Source organism: Rousettus aegyptiacus, unplaced genomic scaffold (genome assembly GCF_014176215.1).
Source record: "Rousettus aegyptiacus isolate mRouAeg1 unplaced genomic scaffold, mRouAeg1.p scaffold_m13_p_5, whole genome shotgun sequence".
Taxonomy (NCBI): domain Eukaryota; kingdom Metazoa; phylum Chordata; class Mammalia; order Chiroptera; family Pteropodidae; genus Rousettus; species Rousettus aegyptiacus.
Window position 1 is genome coordinate 68,192,404 of NW_023416308.1, and position 16,678 is coordinate 68,209,081.

Consider the following 16,678-nt stretch of genomic DNA (forward strand, 5'->3'; position numbering starts at 1 on the left):
GAAAAGAAGCACTGAACAATTGAGCCCCAGAATAAGACAATGGAGCCTTAGAAGAGAATCTCCAGTAGAGAAAGAGATGACTTTTAGACACCTGGCTTCATTAGCCCCACTCTATGTGGCCTGGCCCACAGATTAATACCTGTCTGTGATTTATTTTTTGAATTTATTTGGAATTGAGTACATATGCATAGAGAAGCAGAGAAATCTTGTAAACAAATATGAAAGATTGAAACAAATACAGAAAGAGAAAAGGAGATGAGAAACCACATGGTCCCTAAGAAAGATACTGAGAAAGATGAGTCTGACAAGAATAGCAAGAGACTAAGGGAGACAGAATTATGGCTTCCTCGGTCTTTCACAACTCTCAGCTCCAAGTTCCTGTTCATTAGATGATTAACCTATTGTGCATCCTGCTCTTTTAACCTGATAAGTTCAAATTTTGCTTAAGCTAATGCAAATGTTTTTCTATTCTCTGCAACCAGAGAATTTGAAGACAGGGGCTGATTTGTGACTAGTAGTCCAGGGACAGGATCCAGCTCCACAGGAAAGGGCAGGATGAGAGGTGGAGAGAAAGTGATCAAGTCAGCCTAGCATACAGAGCTTCAAGGTGAAGTTCCATCCTTTAAGTCTTAACTCACATCGCCTTCCACAAGACTTCCATCATACCTCATAACCAGAAGATACACCTCCATTGTTATTTCAACCCTGATTAAAACTCCCTGAAGAAAAAAAAAAAAAAAAGAATAGGGAATCTACTTAAACACTACTTTAGTCTAGACATTCTTATCGAATCATCCCAATACCAACATGAGATGGCCTCAATATTATCATCTCCATTTCAGAGGATCAGTTGGATCAAGTACCTTGTTTAAAGTCACATAGGTGGTAAGACCAGGAGAGAACTCAGGCCTTCTGGCCCTGATTCCACCTGCCTTCACAACCATCTTTGCCCCTATTTTCTCTTGTGATATTTCTCTGCTTTGTATTATAAGCATTTGGGAAATTTCTCTTTTGTGCACATGTCATTGTACAGCTTTCACAGGGAAAAACGTGCTTCCTCTTCCTACGTTTTGCAGTTCCAAGTCCCTTAAATATCATGTTTCCTAAATAAATCTGTATGGGCTGATTAATAGTTAAAATGTTAGAACTTAGGTAGAAATGAGACAATAATGAGGAATAATCTTTCTTGTCTCAAGTATATCCTTGAAACTTGTCTCTTCAGTTCCAGCATCGCTTCCAAAGACCCAGCCTCTGGTCTCTGGATGTCAAGTTTGAAACGTCGAATGCTTAGGTCAGCTGTAAATAGGATTTGTTCAATGACGAGATTCAGTTCCAGTTCATGGTGTTCCAAGTGTGTTTTGTCCTTTCTTGATTCTAAATATTACTTGACTCATCATCCTCAATCATGTTGGATTCATTTCTCTATTTTATTCCTCTTGGCTCAGTTTGCATTTCTGTTTAGTAATATTCCAGTTTTTAGTCAGTTTTCTTCTGAAGAATATGAACAAGGCTATTAATGGAATTTCTATTAGTAAAGAAATAAAAATGACACTTAATCTATAGAGATGTTCAACCTAATGAGGAAAAAATAACTACACTAGAAGCGACCTGGATAATTGCAACAGCCTAGAACTGCACGAACATTTGCAGATTTCTGGTAAAATGGAATAAAATTGTCACTTTAGTCTTTGAACAAAAGGCAAGAGCTTGTTTCTTTTTATCTTCCTCTCTTGTGCAATTTGCATTTTCTTTTGCTGCTGGTCTTGTGATTCCTGTGCATAGGCAGCTGGAGTCCATGAAAAATTACTGCCAGGTGCAGGATGCCTTCTCTTTATTTCAGTTTTGTTCATTGTAAAATATTTGTGTTGACTCATCAAAATGGTGTATTAGTGCAGATATACGTTACTATACAACAGAGTAAAGCCCATTCTCTGCCACTCCCATTTTTTTTTTACCCATTCTAGAAATTGCAAAAATAGGTCCAAATACATTTTTGTTTCAAAATAGAAAAATGGACAGTTGTTCGGAGTTAATAATAGCAATCCTCCTCCATATAGTAAAGCAAAATTAAGACACACACACACACACACGCACACCCAAGCCCAAACTCTCAAAACCTTTCATGAGCTAATACTAGATATGCTGTACTTATCAATGCTTCATTTAGATATTTTTATTTAGTAGAAAAATCTCTAAATAAAATGGAGTTTCTAATTTTTATCTTGTGTAGAGACAAAAAAAAAAAAACACAGTACAGATGCTTTTACTATAGCTGCTGTTTCTGAGACCACCACTATACTACTGCTACTACCTGTCTTCCTGATACTGATCTATTTTGCTCCAATTTCCAAAACAATGTCAACTAGATTCTTTATCATTACAATTTCACAAGGTAGGCGAGGCAGGTTTTGATATCTTCATATCATTTATAATAAAATTGAAGTTCAAAGGATCGGAGTGGCCAAGATCAAAAGTGGATAAGTAGTAAGATATTATCGAATAGGACTAGAATCAGTCTAGTGCACTTTTGCTCTAATTCAGAATTTCAGTTATTTGAAAAACCTGGATCTGAATCCTTGCTGTACCACTTCAAACCTTGATCAAATTGCCAACTTCTCCAAGCCTAAGTTTTATCCTCCGTAACGTTATATATTACACGCATCTTTTTAGAGTTGTTTGTGGTTTAAATAGGATAATGTGAATTAGACACTTAGCACAATGGCTCACCAAAGAAAGTACTCAGTAAGGGATGCCATTATTAATGTTGCTCATTTTTAATATGATTCAAAATGTGTCCTTTTACATATTGGATAGTGTTTTTATATATGATCTCAATTTGCTTATCAAAGAAGCACATGATGTGGACTAAATAATAATTCATAATCTTCATTTATACATGAATAGGAAGTTTCAGAGTGGTTACATTAATCAGCTAAGATCATTATATATCTGAGGAGAAATGTCTTAAACCCAGTCAGATGACCCAAATCCTAAATGCTATTACTACTTTTAGTATATCCAAAATTAGGTTAGTATTAAAATCAGGAATCATCTAGTCCTTCTTTATAGTTGGATATAACTTTAGAAATAATTTATGAGAGTAAGGTGACCTGACCAAGTTCTCCAGAAGTACAGCTAGCCCTGGAAGCCTCGTCTGCTGATTCCAAGTGCAGGGCCACGAGATGTACATCCTATAACATAAAAGCACAATGTACAAATGGTTTGTTGAGTTAGCAAGGGCAAGGAGGGATAATGAGATGTAAGATTGCAAACAACATATTCGTAAAGAAGTAATCATCTTCATTCTAGTTGGTTTATGAAATCCTTTATAAAACAAATAAAGGTTCCAGTATGTCTGAGTTTACAAATCCAGTGAAGAAGGCGTCTGAGAGAACAGAGGAGATTCAGCCTGGGAACCATCATTTTGCTCTCTAATTTGTGACAGAATCCCCATGTGCCAGAAGACAACATCCTCTCTGCCTTCTTTCTCTTCCTTTCATTCTTCTCTCTTACTGTTTACTGTCTCATATAGACCACAGCAACTGATAATATTCCTTCATCTTTATTCTGAAACACACAGTTGTAGCATTATCCCTAGCCTGGTAGGAGGTAAATCGGCCAGCAGGACCCTTGCTTTTCAGAATTACTGAGGGTAAGAAAGCTGTTAGAAAACTGGAAAACCAAGAGTAACATACACACTGCCACCCTGGGAAGCTATCGCTGCTGTGGGGCGAGGAACTGGTTGGCATTTTGGACCCAGAAATTTGTAGGCTCTTATCTTTGGAACAAATAATTCATTGCCTAATCAATGACAATGTAAAAACACATCTGCAGAATATATTCATTGGCACCAGCAAATGCTAGCAGTATTTGGCCAACTTGTATTTTTCTAGTCCCCATTCACTTTTCTTTTTAATTTTTTTTTCTCCATGCTTTTTTTAGCATTGAAAATAATTCCAAATGCAACATTAATTTTGAAGAAAAATGAGTAGAAGAGATATTGATAGACCTATAGATGTTCTCAGAATTTAAAATAAGGGAAATGGGACTATGATGTTTTTTACTCATTTCCTTCCTCAGCCTAGTCCAAGTGCCATATTTCAGAGGTAGGTAGTGAAACATCTTCTAGACCTAACATTGATATGAGCACATTATAGGTTACTAATGGTTAAAAAGTTAACTACATTCACATCCCCTCTTGATCTCTCCTTAATATTTCCTTTCACACAAAAGACTCATTCTACATATGAAATGTTCTAAGACTTTCTCCGTGGCTTACCCTGTTATGCTTTAAGCCTTGTGCAGATGATCTGGTATCAAATTATGGTTGGTAAAAGGAAAACAAAAAAGAGAGCAAAGTTTAGATGTTAGGAAGCTTTCTGGAGATAAAGGTTATAGAACATGGAGAAAGGCAAGATAGAAGAGCTTGCTGATAATTCTCTGCTTCACTTCAAATCTTTTTGACTTCTTAATATAGAAGATATTTTTTTTTGCCACTAATTATGTGGTCTTAAGACCAGAAAATTAACTGATTCATAAACAAAACAAAATATATGCTATAAAAAACAGTGCAAGAGGATTATAAGTAGATTTTTGAGATGTCCTGTCTAAGACATACAGAACCTTATCCTTTAGCCAATTCATTAGAAGGCACTTTATATCATTGTGTGTTTTTTTTTTTCCAATTTGACTTTTGCATTATTTCTGCATGCCTTTGTTAACATCATGTCTTCTAATTTTCTGTGTCTGAATAAAAGCAGAGGTCATCATTTTCCAGAAAGAAGAGTTGTATAGTATTGCTTGCTGCCTTCTTTGTAGTATTTCCCAGCAGGACAAAATTTACGATGAGTGAAATTAGGTCTTTGATGAGACGTGAATTCTTAGAGGTCATCCATTTCACTCTTTATTTCAAATATAGAAATAATTTGGGAAGCTCAGTGAATTGCCATTTCACCCTGTTACTAAACTTCTTGGGTCTAAAACTGAGATCTCCTGATGATCAGTCCAGCCATCTTTATATCAGGGACATAGTCCTTCAACTGGATTGTAGTTACTTCCAGGGAGATAGAGTGCCTGATTTTTAATAGCCATACAGAAACTACCTGAGATATCAGGTTGACTCCATTGTAAATAAATAAAAACAGTATTTTTATATTAAAAACAGATGGCTATTGAGTAAAATATATAAACTACATAAATTTTTAAGAAAAAACATGAGAATTCAAATAAATTTCTCATTTGAATGAGTCTCTTGTAATAGGTCTTCACGTGCATCTGAAAAGTTTGAGAAATGCTTAGGATACCATTTTGCTTTTTTCATGATCTTTGAGTTCTTAACTTTTCACCAAAATTCTATAATGTCCCCTACCTCCCTTAGGGCAGGGAAATTTTCTACCAGCTGCCTTCCTTGCTCCACACAGAGTGGTAATATGACAAAAAACATATTTGGTGTCAAGAAGAGTAAGCCTTGGAGAATTCGTTTTATAGGTTCATATCTCACTATTCTTATTTGTAAAATGAGCATAAGTATAGCATGTAATTCATAGACTTGTACTGAGGACTAAGGAAGAACGAGCTTAAAGGACCAGCATATGGTAGACAGAGGAGTACTTATGTTTATAACTTTTCTTAATTTATGTGGTATAGTTTAGAATAGCATAATCTGTAGTGCACGGCAGGCTCCAGATGCTAACACAACAACAAAACCAGACAGTGTGTTATAAAAGCTATTCTCTAGAGGGTAGCGGGCAATTACCCCTTTCTACCCATTTTGATAATCTGTTGACTCGTGTTTTCTCATACATCTTATCTCTTGTTGCTGTGGCTTTAGTTCCATAGGTCTAAAGACCTATTAGCAATCATCTTTTGACTATATTATATGCCAAACAGTGTTAGAAGTGTAAATGAGTGTGACTGGTGAGGAAAAAAAAAGTAAAATGAAGGGCCTGCACTCAAATGATTAGAGTTTCAACAAGAAGATACAAATATCACACGCAAACCACTTAGCCATCAACATGGAAATATTCATTAAGAATGTCAAGATTTGGTGCTTTCACATAACTTCTATCCTTTAGTATTCATAATTCATTGTGAACTGAAGTAGTACAAATAATAAATGCTATAAAATTTGGAGGGCAGGATGGATAGACTGAAACTTGCAGTGAGGATTGAGGAAATTTTCATGGAGAGTCTAGGACTTGAGATTGTCCTTGTGGAATGGATAGAATTTAGATAAATAGATAAGAGGGGACTGTGATTGATTCAGGATTCAAGAGAAGGATAAAATATAAACAGTGAATTTACGGTAAGCGTGCAAGGTTTATGCTCAGAGTAGTAATAGCCCTGACCTGATAAGAAGAGAAGAGAGAACTAAATAATAATTATTTTTTGATCATTTGTTGTGAGCAAAGCCCTGATCCACATGCTACAGATGTAACAGGCCCCACCTTAGTCTGATGAACCAGGTTATTGACAGGTTACTCAGAATTCTGATACCTACATCTGGAAAATACAACTGTACTGCTAAGATTATATCTTTTTGGTGGCTTAGCAGAAAGGAGCAGATGGCATCCACATGGGTTTTTCCATGAATAGCACCACATCGAGTAAATCAATGAATTACATAGGTATGGTTATTGTGACATGGGACACATTGACTAAATCACATCTGAGACTTAAGCTAATGACTCCATTTTTTGTGTCTTCAGAGACTGCTTGTACAAGTTAGGTTTGTAAAAGCTCAGTGTGAATCAGTAGGATTTGTGGCATCATGAAATAATGGGGAAAAGCAAGGGATTTAGAGTCAGCAGATGTGGATTTGAATCCCAGCTTTGCTTCTCTCTAGCTATCTGACTTCAGGAAATTCGCTGAATCCCTCTGAGCCTGTATACTTATCAAGAGTCGAGGGGGATTTCCACAAGTCCCTCTGTAAGGAGTAAACAAAAAGCACAGGTTAAAAAGTTTACCATATTTCTGGGCACGCAGTGGGTACTTCCTCAATCAGTGCTAGTTCGCTTTCCTCCTACTATGAGAGTTAAATAAATGATCTAATGTGTCTGGATACCATTTATAAATTATAAAGCATGTCTTCGATGGTAATCTAATATAATTATGAATTTGAGTTTTAATGATGATCTGCAGACCTAGTTTTGGTGAGTCATTTATTTCAGGCTTTTAACTAAGTACAAATGGGTATATGGAGTGGGTACAGGATACAGGTCTGAAGAGTCTTCAAACTAAAAATTCAAACAATTTTTATCTCATATCAACTGGGATTGATTCCAGAGAAAACTATAAAGTGAACTCTCTTTGGTTCTAGGTCTCCAGTTTCTATGCCTCATTCTACAGGCTGCCCCATTTTTCCTGCACTAGGGATAAATAGGTGCCCAACTCAGCTTAATTGAGGATCTCAACATATCATCCATGTTCTGCAAAATATTACACTACCTTGTATTTTAAAGGAGGATCAAGCAGACATGCTAACACTTCAGTCCAAAGGGAAGAAATAATAGTGGTGGGTTTTCAAAGATCGGTGAGAGAATTTGTGTTAGCTAGAGCAGACTTCGGATACTTATAAAATCTTAATAGGGAACAGAAGTGAAATGTTTTGCAGTTTTTAAAGGTTACCCATTTTGGAATCAAACTGGCAGGTTTGACTCTCAACCTTGGTATTTCCAGGGAATAACCTTAGGCAAGATAGTTAACATTGCTGTGCCTCAGTTTCCTGTAAAGTGAAGATGATATTATTTTTATTATGAAGAGAGTTCAGGCAAGCCGAGTTGGATGGAGTTCAAGCCAAACATGAATCTATCTTTCTCTCTTCCTATTTTACGAGCTATAAACTGGTGATAAGCTGGATAAGGTAATCATCCATGCATTTTGCTAAATGCTGAGAAGAGAAACCAAGATCCTAGCTTCTCCCCAAATTGTTCCCCTGCCATAGCCATTAACTTGCAGTTAAGACTTGGGCTAGCCAAGCTTCAGACACTCACACTGTTCACTCTTCCACCCATCTGTTATTGCTTCAGTGTCCTTACCTGTGACATGGGTACCCTATGTCACTGCAGGGTAAGGGCAAGCCAGGTGACAGGCCAGAGCCCCTTGGTGCTACTACAGGTGGTGACTCTAAGCTGTACTGAATCGAACTGCACCCACCTGGTTGGTCTTGTGGAAAGAAAATATAAAAAGAAGATAATCTAGGAAAGCAAAAAATAACCGCAGTAATAAATAAAATAACCTTACTTCCGTAGAGCATCTCTCTTTTACTTTACATGCATTATTTCTCTAGCTAACTTCTTGGGAAATAGGTTAACTGGAAAATAGCATTGTCCCATTTTTCAAATGGGGGTTTGTAAGAGACTAAGGGACCTAGAAACCCTTTGAGAATCGAGAAATTTAATCTGAGTCAGTACAGTGAGAAATTTCAGGCTGTGAAAGAGATATTAGCAACTTTCAGGGTAAAAATAAATAAATACATAACTGCATTTTCAGCCTGGTAGCCTGGAAGAACTCAGGAGAGGAAATCAGGAGATGTGGGTGGTTACTAGCACGGGTCCTGGGGCTAGAGAGATATGGATGTGAGACCTGGTTGTGGTATCTCTGAGACCTTAGGCAGGTGCCTTTGTCACTTTAAACATCCCATTCTTTCTTTTATTCTTTCTTTTTTTAAACGAATGCAAAAAAAAATAATGTTTTTCTTAGAAAAGTTTGAGAATTAAATGCATTGATGTATCAGGTGTTTATCACAGCTCTTGGAACATAATTATCATTCAATAAATGCTTAATATTTTATAATTGTTTTTCTTGTTATTTTCTTGTCTTCGGTTTTAATTCTTTATAATTGTGAGATCTAGGACAGACGACTTCCCCTCTCTCTCTCCATTTTCATCTTTGTAAATTGAAAGAGTAGAATTAAATGATCATTAAGGTCCCAGCTTTAAAGTTTTATGATTCTAGAGTGTTATTCTTCCTATTTTGTTTTTGTTCTCTCACACAACCATCAACATGTCTTTAATCCGTCATTTACCAAGATTTTTGTTTGGAGCTTACTCAAAAGAAATCCCGATTCAATCAGCCTCAGTATATCTGTGCCATTAACCTCCTGGGTCATGCCTCTGGCTGGGCTTTTCACACAATGTGCTGAGGCCAGTAATTGAGCCCAAGTAAGGAGCGGAGGGTTCTGGCACTAGCTGGGATCAAGGTGGATAGATCTAATTTGAGCCAGTCTCTGAGTTGTTGATAAGCAGTAAAAATTAGAATCCAAAGAGTTCTGGTAAAGTCTATTTCATTTTGTCTGAGAGGCATTAGAGCTTACTTGTCAAGAACATGGGCTCTGAGTTGATTGTTTGAGTTTGAAGATTGTCTATTTCCCACACATATAACTTTGGAAAGTTACTTAACCTCAGTTTCCTCACCTATAAATTGAGAATAACAATACCTGTCTTGTTGGGTTATGTGAGAATTAAATAAACTAATCTATATAAATAAATGCTTTATAAGTGTTTGCCCTTATTGTTATCCATCCAAATATTAATATATAGGGAGATTTAGGTTTGGTTGGGTCATGATGTCATGAGATTCTAGGTAGTGATGATGCTTAGCTAGGCAATTACAGGTTTCAGGTAAATCCTTCGAGGAGAAGTAGTGTGCTACCAACACCTAGGGATGTGAGACTCCAGCCCAATATTGTAGGAAAGAAGTAAGGGGAAGATAGATATAGTGCAATTCAGGAAATAGAGACAGAAGTCCCCCTTCAACCACATTACATTTTTTAAAAATTTCTAGAATGGGCCAACATGATGGAAGCTTAGGGAGAAAATCTAATAGAAAATAAAGTTATAAAGTTTTTCTGAGTTTAATCCTTAGCATACCATTCAATACTTAATATTAGCTATCTTATTTCAGACCTAATGGAGTATGTGAATAGTAACCCCAAAATTCCACTTCCCTGGTTAGGATTAGGACATAGTCTGATTGGGGCCCACCCCAATGGCAGCCCTCTGTGTAAACTGTGATGCTAAAAAACTGCTTATGTGGCATCTTGTAGCAGCTAATCTAAGCCAGCTAAGTTTTACCATTAAGTTGTAGGATCTCAGGTCTCACATTGAAATCACACATGCACACAAATGGATTCACTTTAAAACTTCCAGTGGGTTCTATTTTGTTTCAAGTTGTCATGACATATCATATACAAAAGTTGTTTATAGGGTCTGTGTCACTTCTTGCTCACTAAGGAACCTGTCCTTTCAGGCTGAGAAGGTAAGCCATGATGCTGGGCCCCAAAAGCAGCTCACATGTTATTCTCGCTATCTGTTACTACCTGTTTAACTTGGCTTACTGACAACCACCTACCTTATACTTGTTAATCCAGGTCAGTTGAAATTTCTGCATAGTTCCTAGCCCCATCAGCATTACTAGTATAACTGTTCAGTCCTTGCTGTATCTAATTTACTTAAAGACTCTGAGGGTTGCTCTCTTTTTCTGTTTTATGTTCTTGTGCCTCAAGCAAAACATACTTTGCTTGAAGAGGTTTCCTCATTGTAGCTGGCCTGATGACTACTTGCCCGTTTATGCGCCAGAGGCATTTCCCAGATCTGGCACTTAACAAACATCATGAAATAACCACATCAATCAGAATCAATGAACTGCTTTGAAAATCTGCATTCATTATGTCAGAGTATTTATTAGTTGCATTGTCTTGGTAGCAAGCCACAGAAGTTTATCTTTTCCTAGTGTAAGCAAAGTTATTGATGTAATATAAGAATATGTGAGTATCCCACAGAACCTAAGAACAGAAAGGTGGTAGAATGCATGAAGAAATTGATCTCATAGTTTGAATTTTATCAGTATTCTCTCTGCTTATTTCTTGATTCTTGTTTCTCTATGATTACCTTTATTCTTTTCTCTTCCTGTAAATTGGCTTCCCCCACATGGAAGAGAATGTAAAATAAAAGGCAAACCATTTGCATCTTACAGTTTGGGTCACCCATGAGAGATTAATTTTCTTAAGCCTTTATAGTTTGCCTACATTTGCATAATGATGAGCTTTGAAACTTCTGATTAAAAATTTTTTTTCATATTTGTTACAAATCTTTTTCCAGTTAATGGAAATGAGCATATTGAAGGGGGATGCTGAAATCTTCTAAGTCAGCAACTTGATTTGAGAGTTTAATAAAAGAGGATATCCAGTATGGAGAGAGAAGGTGGGAAGGCAGTAAGTCAGTATGAAGAGTGGATGTAAATCTTAGAGGGAATCATCAAAGTAACTGGGGATTGACTTTAAGACTCAGAAACCAACCTAGATCAAACTGAGCATGGACTCACATGATTTCAAAAGTGAGACCAGAAACAGGAGCCAGCGGAGCCAAGGAAGATCTGATATTACCAGCTGTTGAAAAGAGCATGCTCCTGGGCCATACTTGAAATTCTCCTGTACTTTGTGTTACTATCACTTAAATTTATTCTCTGCTGATATGTGCCATGAGTATCTAAAGGATTCCAGGGGCCTTCTGTAAAAACAGTCTTGGGGGACTGTGAGGGTCTCAAAAGAGAGCCATTAGGGCTCTTCAGAGAGCCTAGTTTAGCAGCACAGTGGGATAATGCGTTGTTCAGAAGAGCCCTTCATGGCATCTCCTTGCCACTGACACCATGGAGTTGCCAGTGTCAGATGTAAGTGATGTATGTGTGTGTTCACGCAATTCACGCATCCTGTATATTTATTCATTTTCAGTGATTTTTATAGATGTAGATATTAATTGTGGCTTCTAGATCTTTTCATCATCAAGAAAGAGCAATGAGCTTTCCACATCATATAAATTGTGTTTCATGATTTACAGCATCCATATCCTGGAGGTAAGAAATAATATGATTTCATAAAAGCTGGATAGTTAAATAATAGTAACTGGTTAAAGAAATAAGGTTATTATGGATATGGAAAACTAATCATAGTTATTGTCTTATTGGTAACTAGAGATTTGGGGGTTTTCTTAGAAATGTTATCCAAAGCTTACAAGGAGGTGTTACATTTGTTTATACCCTCAGCTATATTTAATAGATACATTTAGTCATAACTCTTCAGTATTTTCTGAGCTCCTTTGGTATACCCAAGTGCTGTGAAGAATTCTAAGGAGGTATACAATCCTTGTTACTTTCTAAACACAGAGTCGGATTAGAAAGACCAAATTTACATCTATGAAATGGAAAATAGCAACATAAACCTACAAAAGTGATGAATGACATTGTACAGGAAATGGGCTTATGTTACAGAACCCATTCCCAGACCACATTAATACAATCTATAAGAAGAAAAGAAATAAGATGGGTTTAAAGCCTCAAATTAAGACAATGCATGTATATTGACCATACTATACTAGATAATAGGGTGAAATACAAATATTGAGTATGATACTCAGAAGGTTTCCAGTCTAGACAAGGAAACAAAGCACAGCCACTTTCTGGTATCCTGGAAACCAATTAGAAAGCATAGGATAGATATCATCAAAACTAAAAAAAACAAAAACAAAAACAAAACAAAAAAAAACACATTATAACAACAAAAACCATTAAGGCATCACCAGATTGCTTTCAACATCTGATAGGCAAGCCCCTGAGGTATCTCTTCCCTTCAGGCTGGCCTTTGCTTTTCCTGCCTCTTGTATGGAGTTATAGTTAGAAATCTCCAATCACTGCAGAACTCTCATAATAGAGCCACCTAGATCCCGAGATCATAGATCAGCTTAGTAAGGAGGAAAATATATTTTGAGGTTAGAAAGGCCAATGTTAAATCTCAGCCTGAACCTGAACCTGAGCCTCAGTTTTCTCATCTGTAATGTAGGCATAGTGATAATGATGCCTCATCAGTATGGTTTATGGAAATTAAATAAGGATATTTATGCATATCCTTATACATAGGCAAATAATATATATTTCATAAGTGGTAATTCACATGATCTAATCAATTCTCGGTAGTACAGTTTTAGCCACTAACATAGTATTGCAATCTCTGAAATATAAAAAGTTCAAAACCATCCAATACTATATTCTCACAGTAGTCCATCTTTAGGGACACTTACTAATAACAGTATTTAACACCGAATCTGATTTCTAACTTTAGAAAACACATTCAAATATATTATCTAATTTATTCTTCAGACCACCTTTTCAGAAGGTGATTATTTCTATTCTCATTCTACAGAGAAGGAAAATGAAGCAAAGGGTTAAGAGACTTGCCCCAAAATCACATCACCAGGGAGTTGCTGAGACCCCAAATCATGTAATCAGAAAGCTACTAAAACAAACTGAACCCAGCTTTTCTGATCCCAAACCTCATGTTCTTCCTATAGCAAATATCTCTTAACAAGCACTGTTATTGGTGTGTGTGTGTGTGGAAAGGAGGAGGTTAGGGGTGGTGAAAACTATCTTTATCTGAAGCACCTATTTACCCACAAGGAACTTGCTATTAGGGGTGAGCAAACCAACTAGGAACATCGAATTGACCTACTGTGTAGATATAGGTTAGGATCATGTTCTCAATGCCCAGAGTTTTTAGTTAAAACATAAAATTTTGTTTTGTGACATAATTTGCTGGATTTGCTGTTTGTTTTATCATTGGATTAGGGTTCCATAGGCATAGATTGATTTTAAAAAGTTGTTAACTATTAACTCCAGAGGGCACATCTGATGAAAAAATTGAGCACTTGCCAAAACCACTGTGTCCTATAGAATAGCTCACGATTAATCATGATGAGAGTATTTCCTCTATCTAAATGAAATCTGCAATTTGGGAAGAAGATTAAAGATCCTTCAGGGGATGAAGGGAAAGTTGCCGTGAAAATTCTAGAAACTAGAAAATGAAGATAAGTCTACTCAATATTCATGAAGTCAGATTGGTTGATGCAAATGGAGATTGCAATCTCTTACTTTCTAATGACTTGGCTTATAGCTCTCCTATATCAATTTCACACAGATTCCTATTCAACTTTAAGGCAAATGACTTCAGTTTGTAAAAAAATTATTGTTTAGAAAGTTTAACATACCTAATATGCTTTTCTGCCATCTTCGACTAATTTTTAGGTTTCTATCCATAGATTTCTAAGGTATATGATTAGAAGTGTATAACTAACAAAGAAAATATATGATCACAGCATATATAATAGGTAAACATATAATATCACTAAGTGAACCCTTCTAATTTTTCATTGCAAACAACATATTCTCAAAAAGGCAGTTTAAAGAGAGAAGGGTTATAAATATTGGTTTAGGGTTACTTTTGCTTCATGGAGAAGGAAATCAAATTTTTTTAGCACAGCCATTTTGAAAAGACACATTACAAACTTTAACTCTCACCTGATTATTTAGGAATTCTTGCCTCATACACAGCACAAATTTCCATCTCCTCTACTGTTGGATAAAACTTAAGAGAAAATGAGTATAAATGCTATTGCTGAGTTTATTTCGTTATGTGGCAAATATAACAAACAAATATTTAGAGGGTATGGGGAACTTTGAGCCATTTCATTTATTCTCCCAGCACCTGATGCAGTACCTATACAGGTCCTCAAGAAATACTGTTGAGCTCCACATTAAATAAGTTAACAAATTCTCAGAGTAGACTACTTGTTATTTAAAAATTTTTTTCTAACTCTCTTTTTCAGGCTAGCCCTGCTCCTATAATTGTCAACACAGATACTTTGGACACGATTCCTTATGTAAGTAACATTTTTATTAAGACTTTCTTTAAAACCTATGGTAGAATTTAATCAGCTAAATTTAAAATTCAGTATGAATTCAGTTTTACCCAATCCAGAAAACCTTACAAAATAATGGGTAGAATGAGTTTTATGAGTTGCCTTTTGATATTTGCTAAATTTCAGCTTAGTTACACAAATGTTTTCCTCTTTGATTTATTGTTTTGTAAAGCACAAGGGCCTGTCATAAGGAAAAAAAAAAAGACATAGTCAATTACGTTCAAATAATGTTAGTTTCCTATATGGTTCACCGAAAAGAGATTAAATTCCTTATAGAAGGAATGAACAAATTTTTGGCTCTCTTGGTAAAGAAATACTCAAATTAATTTCTATTACAGAGCATAGAACATAAGTAATTCACCAATAAATATTTGATGCATTTTGCAGGGCTTCCAACAAGAATTGGAGCAAAAGTTTTGTGAGGGTAAAGACTGTCTATATATAATGAAATGTATGATTCTGTAAAAGCTTGGGACATGAGATAACAGGATCAGTCTGATCAATATAGGCTGGGATTCTGTACCTGGGATTCTATAAACACCATGGTGGCCAAAGTTTTTGACAATGGAGTCTGTCTGGGATGGGGAGTTCGGAGGCCAGCAATACACTACAATATGAGTGAGTGGTTGACATTTTGTGGGTCCAACAAAGTTTTGTGAGTGGCTCTTTGCTGATGGGTAGAAAATAGTAATTTGGGAAGATAGAACAGACACAGATCCATGCAGACAGAAGTTTGAAGCCAGAAGAAGGGCTGAAAAGATAATGAATACTAAGAACAAACAGATTAAGAAAAAACATGTGAAGCATTTATAAGAATACCTGACACAAGTAAGTGGTTGGTAAGTATCAGCTATTCTCAGTCTTAGAACTCAGTGTCAAATGCCTGCAAGGTCCAAGCAAACAGATCCAGATCCAAATGCAGCAGGAAGTGTAGAGACGGTGGGGAATAGAGAGCACACGGCCTTCCTAAGGGGGAAACTGTCACTTGGCACCAGTGAAATTGTACCAAGGGTAATGGGGCAAAGTGTTATCAGACATTACAATTTTTCAATAGAGGTCAACTTTGAATTTTTATGTAAAAAAATCTGTAATTTTTCCAAGTTTTTTAAAAAATTATTTTTTTTTAAATTAGTTTGAAGTATATGGTATATTGGTTAGATATCTATATAGTTCATAAAGAGATCCCCGCCCCCCAATAGATCCTTCCCTCCCCTGCTCCTCCACCTAAAATCTGTAATTTTTAAATACAGGAAAGTAATTTTCAAAAGTTTAAACATTGTGTGTACCAAACAAAGTATGTCTAGTCCAGAGGCTGCCCTTTGGGAGATGTCTGCTTCAAAGGAGCTGGAGGACTTGGAGCTGGTTCTGCAAGCTGGGATTCAGGCCTCAGGAGAGCAGAATGTTAGAATTGGAGTACAAGGTTGGGGCTTGATTACAGGAACAAGTGACTAAAACTGGGACACAGGGTCAGGACAAGAATAACAGCAAACTTGATATAATGCTGAGTCACCTGAACTACTGAACTAGGACTTTTTAAATCTTTCTGAACAGGAGTTGTTTGGGGTCAGACCGGAAATGGTGTTAGGCTTACTGCTAGGAAACAAGAGGCCCAGCCTTGGAAAGTAAACAACTGTTAGAAGGAAGAAAGCAATGTGTTAAAGACACACGGTATCCAGTGTTATATCTCTCACCCTTTCTACTTTCTTTTACTTATTACATATTTATATTGGGATCACTATATATATAACTGACACTGTTTTAAACACTAACAAATATTAACTATTTAATCCTCATAACAACCCTAGGAGAGAGGTACTATTAATTTCTCCATTTTACAGATGAGGAAAGGGAATTATGAAGAGGTTAAGCAACTTATTCTCAAGGTAGCACAGTAAGAGGAAGAGCTAAGAGTGAACCTAGGTAGCCTGGCTATA

At 36.3% G+C, this 16,678-nt stretch overlaps 1 protein-coding gene across 27 annotated transcripts in view; it reads left to right on the plus strand.

Annotated features, from left to right (window-relative positions):
* Positions 1-16,678, plus strand: part of DLG2 (discs large MAGUK scaffold protein 2) — a 1,668,408-nt gene that overhangs the window by 1,056,683 nt on the left and 595,047 nt on the right. For all 27 annotated transcript variants that reach the window (XM_036221811.1, XM_036221806.1, XM_036221807.1 and 24 more), the window contains one exon: positions 14,652-14,705. In XM_036221811.1, coding sequence (XP_036077704.1) covers positions 14,652-14,705 — 54 coding nt within the window. The remainder of the gene's footprint in view (positions 1-14,651; positions 14,706-16,678) is intronic.